The following is an 11,521-nucleotide window of genomic DNA, read 5'->3' on the forward strand; positions in this document are numbered from 1 at the left end:
TGATCGAAAAGTCTAGTTGAAACCAACGGTTCTTTTTAGAACCACCCCAACTCGTTTACAGATAGTCATTACATGGTGTTACCGCAAACCTTTCCATATCGTATTTCCACCATGCAAAGTTTCAAGTCCTACTTAGCAGTGGTGTAATAATACATACAAATATGAATGGTCCTTGCTGGGTAAAGATCCATCTTTGTGAAAATTGGTCTCAGTGTAAGGTACGAAGAATTACCTCAAATAAGTATCGACTTATTCCGAACTGAAACCGAAACGAAATTCCGAACCCTCAGTTCTTACACGCAGTTTAAGGAACCGCTAAAACAACCTAATTTTAAAATCAAAAGTTCACTTATTTACATAAAAGATGGTACGAGTGCTAATCACAATAAGAATTCTTCTCCATTTTTTGATGATGTGACGACTGAATATGCCAAGTTTTAAACATTTGCAGGAGAGAAATGTTTAACAAATTTCACATAGTTGCTGATGAGTTTAAGAACACAATTTAGGCCTGGAAATACAAGAAGGCCATGGCTTCCGTTGCCCCTTGTTTTGGCCTTGGTGCCCCTTCAAAAGATTTCCCATGGAAGTGCCTTTGCAACATGAAAATGGCCTTGCCCTTTTAACGATAAAATTATAGACTTGACCATTCGTAGCCAATAAGCTAATGCTCAGATGCATGTACATGTGTATGTGTATTAACATGATTAACAACACTAGGCAACATTTTACTTGTCCATTGAGTTATACATTTTTAACATGGGCATTCACATTTTTTATATAAAGTGGGGTTCAAAAGTGTTGAATTCACAACTGTTAGATTAACAAAAAAGTTATATACATCAGCGACATCAAACGCTGCTTTCCCTTGATCAGTTAATTTGTTGTTCATGGCTAGAATAAGGAAGGACTTATTTAGAGGTAGGGTCATAGATTGTACTGGAATTGTACTTTTAATGTAATGCTGATGTAAATCTAAAATTATTAAGAGAGAAACAATCATATAGATATAGAAGAGTTTGCAGTAACACCATGTAATGACTATCTCTAAATGAGTTGGGGTAGTTCTGAAAAGAACCGTTGGTTTAACTCAACGTTTCGATCAGTATGCTCTGATCGTCTTCTGGAAATACAATCAGTTCACACGTGATAGTTTTTTTTCTGAATACAGTGTCTACTTTCTGAGAAAACAGCCAGAAACTGTCACTTTATTTTCACACCAATATTGAATACATCCATGTTTAGTGAGACGCCGGCAGGTACCAACCGCATCACATTGCAGGAGACCCGAAGTTTGACTCCTAAAAAAGTAAAAGTGTACAGTTTCCGATGTTCACCTCCCGCAACAGCAACAAAATCAGTCCAGATTTGTCCCTATTTCTTGGATGCCAATGTTGGCAGGTCTGCGCATGTCTGGCCACAGCATTCAAGAATGGACACCAACCCTGAGAGATCTGAAAAACGATTCATGCATGAATCGTTTCTCAGATTCAATCATGTGTTTGGTCCAAAAAATTATCTGAGCCATTTAATTTTTCTTTGAAGGGGATCCTTTCTCCAAAAAGTATATCACTATAAATAGCTGCAGTGTTTCTCACCACCATGACCAAGTCAAGTTTTCATGGTTGTAAATTTGGGGAGTATTTACCAATCTATGACCCTACCTAACTTCTGATTTTTGAAAGCTTTCACAAAAGGTCAGTCAGTGTGAAAGTTATCACATAAAATGCTTGCCAATGTTTTAACAGATGTTAAATTTGCATCAGGGATAAAGAATATTAATTTTCGTTTAACCCATACACCAGTACAAACCGATGTGTGTTAGCACTGTATACTTTCCTGAGTTCGGTAAAAAAAAAAAGGTAATATGCCTGTGATTGGTGTGATAGGAAACAAGCAAGAAATCTCTTGTGAGTAGGGTTTTGCTTTATACAGATTTTGAAATGCTCGCTGAATGCCCAAAATAATTCACACATTTTAGCTGCCCAAAACATGTACTGCATGTGTGCTTTACAAGTTGTACCATAATGTAAGTATACTGCCATAATCTTATAAAGGTATTACACAGGATTGGTAAGTTAAAAAAACGCTGTTTAATTTTGGTTAACTTTGGTTAACTGATTATGAAATTCTTACAAGAACCATTTTTGTGTGAAATTTTTCCCTCTGAAATGAAGTCATATTGTTCGAGAACAGCTGATGTCGGTTGTTACAACCAAATTTAGGTAAAATGTGTTTTCAAACTGAAAATTGTGTATGTTTTTTCACAATTTTCTCCTGACTCGCACCACAAATTAGGCCAAAACTTGTCAAGGTTTGTTATTTCATGTATATAGTTGATCCCACAAAACATGAACACTCTCTGCGACTATTTCATCAGCTCAACCAATCCTGTGTAGTACCTTTAACATTGGAAACATTAATATAAATAAATTTTACGTTCATGAACCGTTCATGACAGATATGCTCTTCGTTACTTGACCTATCATGAATTATTCATGATTTATTCATTCACATAACTTTATTCTTGTAGTAAATGAGGTGCACCACTCACTCAGAGGTCATCAATACTATGGAAGTATGGCAACAAAATAATGTATTCAATACTGTATTTTACATATTTGAATATGTATGAATAATTCATGAGGGTGCCCCCTGCCCAGACTCGATGAGGAAGTCACTGAAGGCAGCTTGGATTTCAGCATCTAATTCGTCCAGATCGTCGGCATAACTGCGGACAAAATACAAATACTTACTATTTTAAAGGCACTGGACACGTTTGGTAATTGTCAAAGATCAGTATTCTCACTTGGTGTTTCCCAACAAAGGCATAAAGTAAGTAATCTGAGAAAATTTGGGCTCAATCGGTCATCGAAGTTGCAAGGAAATAATGAAAGAAAAACATCCTTGTTGCACAACAAATTTGTGTGCTTTCAGTTGCCTGAAGAAAGGTTTCCGGTCTAAGGTTTTACTCACATTCCAATATTTTCACTGGAAAATTACCTCTTTCTCAAAAACTATATGTTACCTCAGAGGGAGCCGGTTCTCACAATGTTAAATACTATCAACAGCTCTCTTATGCTTGTTAACAAGTAAGTTTTTATGCTAGTACAGTATATATTTCAAGTAATTACCAAACGTGTCAAGGGCCTTTAATGCCGACCTTTTTTCATGGCTCTTATTTGGGGTGGAAATCAAACCAGACCAAAGAACTCGTTGCTCAAAAAGTTGAATGGCCAAAAATTGTTTTTAAAAGACCAGGGGTGGATTTTCGCGAAGATTTAGGACTAGTCCTAACTTAGGATTAGTCCTAGGGGATATTAAAAACTCAAGGCTAGTCCTAAGTTAAGTAACTTGTCTTAACTCAAGATAAGACTAGTCTGAACTCTTTGTGAAATCCACCCCTGAACAGTTTAAACTTAAACGGTTTATATTTGAACAAGCTCCGCTAAAAGAGAAGATTCATCTCTTGTGTCTTCATATGTACCATCAATAGAATTGGAAGGTGTTCATCGGGCTCAAACATTCGGACCTAACTTGGTTTTTTGAGGGTGACTTACTCAAGCCCTTCATTGGCGTCTGGTTGATAATGGCTCGGATCCAAGTCGTAGTCAGCGTAGGGATCTACTGCAGATTCGTCGTAACAGGTGTAGTTGTCATACTCCGCATCTAACTCATCACCAAAACCTACCAGGTCAAATAATATTAGAAACTATTAAGCCCGGTTCATACTTCCTGCGAATGCGAATGCGAAGTGAGTTTGACGTGAATTTGACGTCACAACTATCCTTTCGCAGTGATACTCGCAAGTTGACCAGAGCTGAACTGCTGCCAAATTCGTTGCGAATTTTGTGACGTCAACATTCGCTTCGCATTCGCAGGAAGTATCAACCGGGCTTTAGGCTTGGGGAAAAAAACAGAGCTGCCAACATTTGCATCATGCAATTAGGGACATTTTATACAACACTAAGTTAATACAATTAGGGACAAATTGATCATAGTCCGAGAGACTTTCAAATTTGTTCATCAGAATATGGAAAGATTGGTTTCAATCAGGGAACTTTATGCAGCATCAGGCAGAGTTGGCAGCTTTTCAGGTTCCAGCTGTGTCTGTTTACTTTCTCCATATTTTAATTACTCTTTGAATACTTTTTACCGTCGTAAAATTCATACTTTTCTCTAGATCCTAGATACATCTGTTGGATACCAAACTATTCATTGCAATATCGCATCCCCCTATATGACTTATTTCATTCAATATTTTTATTTTATTTTATACAACATCAAACAGCGCAAGCGCCAATTACAGGACGGATAAAAATGTTAATATTAAACATTATTCAATATTTCTAACAGTACCTGCTTCTGCAGCGGTGATAACTTGACCTTGGTTATTGTAGAAGACTGGCTCATTCTGTTGGAAAAAAGAATGGGACTTGAATGTTAACTGTCCCCCAATCGGTGAACAATCTTTTCCAATGTCTTGACACCGGTGTCCTTAAGCAAGAAACTTTACATTTATTGCTGCGTCCTTCCGATGGGACATAGGTTGTGTAATGCACATAAAAAGGAACCTAGTTACACTTCAGGTGAAATTTGTTGCGGTAGTGTTGGTTCTGAGAAGAACCGGTGGTTGACGACTCAACATTTCGATTGGTATAATAATAAATTTGGGAGACCACCAACATAGGGCTAGATAGCTCAGTTGGTAGAGCGCCGGCACGTTAAACCGATGGATGTTGGTTCAATTCACGCTCTAGTAAATTTTTCTTTGATCAACCCAAAATCATTTAAAAATGTACCCAGTCAGTTTCCCTTGTGGTTTATTATTTGATATCTGATATAAAAAGTCGCATCCCCTTAAGGTGATCCCCCGTCTGCCGCTTCCCAGGTTGTATCGTTACCCGGGTGTGATCCCTGGCTACACGGCAGTTTGTGGTTCAATGGCTTCTGATAGGCACCCCCCGAACAAAGATATTGACAAAATTGGGAGACCACCAACATGGGGCTAGATAGCTCAGTTGGTAGAGCGCCGGCACGTTAAACCGGAGATCATTGGTTCAAATCCTGCTCTAGTCAATTTTTCTTTGTTCAACCCAAAATCATTTTAAAATGTACCCAGTCAGTTTCCCTTGTGGTTTATTATTTGGTATAATAATAGTAATAATAATAAAGACATTTATTAAAACCTCCAAACTAACTCAATCTTTTGAATAGACTCACCGTGAACTCAGCTGTAGATGGTGGTGCATCTCCTCCCGCTGCCATGCAGACATTACCACCAGCTACCCCAGGTGGACCTGAACTACTGTTGTACTTCACTTCCGCTTGACCCCACTTGGCCCCTCGCAGCTCAAACAGCTGCAACCACAGCACACGGATGCCCCTTGGATAGGAAACAATTATTTTGATACATAAGAGTGTTGGTTCGAGTCCCAGTCGTGTTACCCGTGTCCTTAAGCAAGACACTTAACCAGGATGCTTCGTGCTTGAGATGGGACGTAAAGCCGTTGGTCATGTGTGTTGTGTAGTGCACGTAAAAGATCCTGGTACACTTATTGAAAAGAGAAGGGGGTATGCCGCGGTGTTCCTGGTTCGATTGGCAGCATGTTGCGCCACAGCACCTTGTTAACAATAACTTGGTGCTATAACAGGATTAGATCCAATATGGAATGTCTTTCCGTGAATAGACCTGAGCCTTGGCCATAAAAACATGGTCCGTAATCATCCAAAGTGTAAAGTAGGATTTGAAACTTTGCATGGTGGAAATACGATATGGAAAGGTTTGCAGTTACACCATGTAATGACTATCTTTAATGAGTTGGGGTGGTTCTGAAAAGAACCGTTGGTTTCAACTCTTAAGTATACTGAGATCTCAGACTTTCCTTCCAAATCCCCAAAACTCTGGAACTACATAAAAATGCCAGTCTCAATTGAAGATTATCAGCAAAATTTATTAGAATATTGGACTTACTTGTCCATGGTGTCCCTCGTTGTTTGCCTCCTCGCCTCATTGAATATTTCATTTAAAGTCTTGGATACTGTGCTCTGATTCTGCGCATTATCGTAGTCTTCAATCTCTTTACCTGAAAGCTACAAATAAAAACCTTGTAAACCTCTTAATGTCACAAAGAAGCAATTGGATAATTAATCAACAGGCAGTCAAATTGGCTTGGTGGCATCTTTCCTCGCCTTCAACCTCCAGGAACCTGGTTTGACTCATGCAGGGGGGGGGGCACTTTTTAAATAAGGTTTTCAGTTCCTACCTGACTGCATCAGTTTGCCCAAGAATACCTCTCTAGGGTTTTCCTCCCACATCTAAAACTGAAGTGTCCTTCATTGTCTTCTCTCCATTGGGGGTTCCTGAAGTGTCCTTCATTGTCTTCTCTCCATGGGGGGTTCTTGGCTAGTACAGTGATTAAGTTCGCTTTTCTGAGAGTCCTTGGCTTCTCAACCAGGCCTAATAAAAACTTTAAAACGAAATAAAAACTTTCAAATGAAATAAAAACACCTACCTTGAGCAGTTGGCCAAGACATTTGAGGTTTTCGTCGCTGGCGTTTTTTACCAACGTATCCATCAGTTCAGTCAGGGCTGTTCGGTAAATTGCTATCCTCTTACCTTCCACCTGCCGAAAAGTCAAGTATTGCATTAAAGGGAGGGTATACCATTAGTAAAAGGTCAAAGCATTTGTGACCATAAACTTGGTAAGAAGCACTGCAGCAAAGATTTCCCGTCAAAGGAATGTGGTTCGGGAAAGCTGTAAAAACGTTTCAAAAACATTTTAAAAGGTTTGGAATAAAATTTGATCTGTTAAACTAGTAATTGTCTCAACGTTTCGACTAGCTTTCTCTAGTCATTGTCATCAAAGAGGCTGCCTTGAGTTAATTTCTACAGTATTAAGAAGATTTTGAAAACATAAACTTACCTCTGTGTTCAGAAATAATTCTGCGAGGAACATGGTAGCGCCATGTAACCGTCCCATCTGTCTTGGGTCTTTGGCCATTTGTTCCCTTCTTTCGACGGGATCTTTCACTCTATTTGGTCCAATAGAAAAATCAAAGATTCGTTTTTGACAAATTTTCTGCCAATAAGAGTAGGTGTCTTAACTCCTAGAACCATTTACTCTGACAAAAAAAAATCTTACTATCAAATTTAACCTTTAGTCTGAACACTTCCTGATTATGAAGTTCATACTAAAACCACTTGTGAAATATTTCCCTCTGGGAGGGATGAACCCATATTCAAGAAAATTGTGTCAAAAAATCTTTAAAAAAAATGCTGTTATCAGTTTTCAGAACCAACATTAAAGACCTGCTTGAACGAAAATGTCAAGTTGTAAACTTTGCTGAAATTCACTTAAAGTGTTTTCAAAGAATAGGGAACTCGAGTCATATGACTATAAAAAGATTTCAATTGTGTAAAAAAACAATCATTTTGAATGCCCTTATCCAGCGCTTTTCTGAGAGATTTGCGAAAAGCCCTGTTATGTAATCACTCTCAAAACGTCATCTCTGGGAGCTCAAATTTGTAAAGCCGCTTTGTTGCAGCGTGGAGGCATAACAAAGCAAGCTCCCAGAGATGACGTCAGCGGCATTGTCCTTTGACGCGCGCTCTCAACGGCAGAAGTGTTTTTAGTTTTTCAAATCCTTTAGGTTGGGGCCTGATTTTTTAATCGATAATTACGAAAAATTCAGAAGTGTACACATATCAAAATTACATTAAAATGGTGAACAATTGCATTATAAACAAGTTAAAATACCATTGCCGTTGAAAACATTCCGCTCAGGTAGCTGTTTAAGGACAATGTGTTTACACGCTGAAAAATGTGCATGGTTTTTCACTATTTTCTGCAGATTCAAACAATGGGTAAGGCCAAAATTAACTAAACTATAAACAAAATGAAAAAGAGAAAAGATGCTGTACCTTTGGTTGATGTGTACCCTGAATGTTTTAATTGGTGGTGGGAGTTTAAGATGCACAGTCAAATAATCACAGGCTCTGGCTCCTGTATATCTGAAGTTTGGCTCCGAAACTGACTGCAAAAATCAACAAGAATGTGAACAAAATGTGACGTTGTTATCGATTTGATTTCGTTTGATTTCTTGGATTATTCAACAAAAGAAACATACCCTATCCTTTGAATTGACCAGGGGTCAATTTCACAAAGACAGTCTTAACTTAGGACTAGTTCTAGAACTCTTTAGGAGTTACTAAAAACTTAAGGCTAGTCCCAAGTAAGGACGACTTTCTCAAGATAAGACTAGTCTTAACTCTTTGTGAAATCCACCTCGGATGATATTTAACAAGATCTAGGTCATTTGTGGTTATTTGTTAGAAAGATAGTTTAGTTAATTGTTTCTTACACTGGTGGTCAATGACCAAATTACAGTAAAAATTAAAATTAATATAAAAACAATTTACATACAAAAAAAATGTAATTTAGACACTCTTGAATGAGGTATTTTATTCAAATGAAAAACATAAGACCATCAGGCTTGTCCCAATTGAGTCTACTGACCAGTCACTAACATCACAGGCCTCGGGTCCAGAGTTTATTTTGAGCCCTGACCTAGCTCTATTTTCTAGCCTGTGGACAATAATTATTACAATCCCGGTCGTGACACTTGTGTCCCTGAGCAAGACACTTCATTATAATTGCTTCTCTCCACCTGTGAGGGCAGAGTTGGTTCTTGTGATTGATAAGCTTGGATTGCGCTACATATTTGGCGGCACAGGCTGTATACTCCCAAGGGAGCTGAGATGGTTTAAGGAATGATTTAACGCCCAGTGACCAGGGGTAATAATGTTGAAGCGCCATGAGCGTCACTGCGTGACGGACCTGAGCGCTATATAAAAAGCCACTATTATTATTATTATTATGATAAACAATTGTAAAGCACCATATGTGTCAGAAAGACACTCCTTGATCCTTGCGCGAACTTGACTATGGATTACATACCTGTTCAAATATGATACTGGCAATTGCACTCAGTTCATCGTCTGAAACGATGGTCGAATTGAGACGTGCCACAAGGGAATGCATGAGGTCTTCAAACATGCCTGGATTGCTATTCAGACTTCCTAACACATCCCTCACCAATTGGATGCTCTGGGGCTCCTGTGATCTATTGGCATACTGTGCCTGGTACTGTGACAAGATAGAAGAATGAGAATGGAATTAGCTGTTGCAAACGACTCACTAACCAAAGGGACCTACAGTGAATGGCCTGTAGTTTCAAACCTAGAGGAGTCTTTCTCAAAGGTTAAATGACAGCACAACAAACATGAATTCCAAGACCATTGCTTCAAACCCTATTCTAGTCAGTTTTTCTTTGTTCAACCCAAATCGAATTCAAAACACTTTAAAAGCCCAGTTCATACTTCCTGCAAATGCAAATGCGATAAGAATGTTGACGCCACATGTCTGTTTTCGCAGCGACGGTTTCACAGCAGTTGGGCAACTGAAGCGAATGATTTGTTGCGAAATTGTGACGTCAATTTTTGTTATCGCATTCACAATCGCAGGAAGTATGAACAGTTCTTAACTCTATGATCCCAACCCAAACACTACCCCCTTTAAGGCCAAAAGTCATCTCTACCTGTTCTTCCCCGTTAGACCACTGTTGTGGCTGCCCAGAGTTTAGTCCGTCCCCGCCAGCCCATGGCTTTCCTGGTACAAACTCAGCAGGTCCAGCGCTGGTGAACTGCTGCGGCTGAACATCGGTCCTTGCTGCAGCTGCTGAACTGACAGGGCCTGGTGCTGGTTGCCAGCTCCTTCCGGGTACAAACACAGCGGCTGATGCTGATAATGAGCTCATTGTGTGGTCAATAGTTCAGCACTCTCTTAATGGCATCTTGATAAATGGAAAGTATAAGTTTGGGTATCACTTTTTAAATTAATGGCAATCAAACCTTTGGCTAGAAGCCTACAGCAGCAATTGATAGTAATGAGCGTTTTGAGGATTATTTCACTTCAAAGTAATATTAAATATAGTTATGGTAAAACATTAAGTTTTTAAGACCCAAACAATTATTTTGACTTTGAGATGCGTCACTGCAGTAACACAACTTTGATTGCGTATTCCTGTCTAGGGAGTTTCTGTCGACCACCTTTTGAAATGAAATTTTCAGATGTTAGTTTTATTGTGTCAAATATCTCATTTGAGTAAAATTAGACACTTATACTTTTTTACAAACTTTTTTTCAAAAACAAACCTTGTTGGAATTGTGTGTTGTTCCTAACTTTAGAAATTTTCAAATCATCACATCTGGACAAAGTCATCATTTGGTAAGCCCTGTCATGTGTCATAGTATTTCCACAAAAGTAAGGAATAAAATGAAGTACGTTGGAGTAGTGTAGGATTTCCCTAATTAAATGGAAGAAATTTACAACCAAACTACCACGCATTTTGCGCCCTTTGAAAACTTTGCGTTTCCATATGGCGCCACCACTTTTTCACTCATTTTTACAAAAAGGGATATCTCATTGCGGTTAATTTGATACTATATTATTTCATATCGTATGAAAAAGTGGTGGCGCCATATGGAAACTTTTCCGTTATACACAGTGAGTGACAGTCACTCACAGCCCAGAACAGAAGAGAAGTGTTATTTTGTATTGTATTCCACTCGTGCGTGCTTGTTTGATAACTGATACTAATCATAATTAAATAAATATAACACATAACCCTTCATAGCTTTAGCATTCCATTCGTTTCACTCACCATGCACTCACCCACAACACAAAATTACACAGGTCACAGTAAACAATCACATAATAAAACTTCGTATTGACTATTGATCATTCAATTTAATGATTGCCAAACAAAACATACAAAATTCTATCCCAAATTTATCGCTTCTTAAACCTCAGGAAAATCCGTATATGCTTGCTAGACAACATAAAATGATACCCACTTATAACATAAATTCACACAGTTTGGGTAAAACTTTGTAAGAAAAGGCAAAATTCTTATTGTTAGTTCTTACTTTTTCTCGTCGAAGTGATGGAGAACAACACAATCTGCGTACATATCCGAGATACTGTCAACCTTTAACCAACACAACAACTGTACACTGGTTTGGTTTTTGCACAAAGAGCAATAGTTTGAGACCGAGGTTGACTAGAAGTTTCTTGTATGGAAAGCGTGGACGGCATACTAATTTTCTAAGGTCAATATCTTTTGTGTTCCCCTTGCCGCAATAAACGTTGTCTAAATTCCTTTTCACAATAAAGATATTTACTGGCTACAGTCATATATTTTGCAGAATGAAGTTGTCAAACTGTACTTCCCAAAGCAATTCAGGTCATTTAAAAAACAAACTAAATAATAATTATGCAAAATTTATGCAGTAGATATTTGCTGCTCAGGCTTTCCATATTAAGCCTTGGTTCACATTAGAACAAGCTACCCTGCTTCAGTCACGTTGCGTTTACAAGAAATGTAGTCTGGGTGCACTGTATCAGTGACACTGGTTGAGCGCAATCTTCAAAGTCGCGCATTTGCGCGGTGTGTCATT

General features: G+C 38.5%; 1 protein-coding gene across 1 annotated transcript; it reads right to left on the reverse strand.

The window, feature by feature from the left end:
* Positions 1-53: 53 nt before the first annotated feature.
* On the reverse strand, positions 54-11,059 carry LOC117297907 (polyadenylate-binding protein-interacting protein 1-like). Its single transcript, XM_033781088.1, has 11 exons — positions 10,991-11,059; positions 9,601-9,855; positions 8,961-9,149; positions 7,925-8,037; positions 6,927-7,035; positions 6,516-6,626; positions 5,975-6,093; positions 5,224-5,386; positions 4,360-4,414; positions 3,561-3,687; positions 54-2,731 (listed from the first exon to the last, which is right to left on the reverse strand). Exons 2-11 carry the CDS (start codon positions 9,817-9,819, stop codon positions 2,641-2,643), a joined length of 1,296 nt encoding a protein of 431 aa, XP_033636979.1. The 5' UTR covers positions 9,820-9,855; positions 10,991-11,059; the 3' UTR covers positions 54-2,640.
* Between the last annotated feature and the right edge of the window lie 462 nt (positions 11,060-11,521).

Source organism: Asterias rubens, chromosome 12 (genome assembly GCF_902459465.1).
Source record: "Asterias rubens chromosome 12, eAstRub1.3, whole genome shotgun sequence".
Classification (NCBI taxonomy): domain Eukaryota; kingdom Metazoa; phylum Echinodermata; class Asteroidea; order Forcipulatida; family Asteriidae; genus Asterias; species Asterias rubens.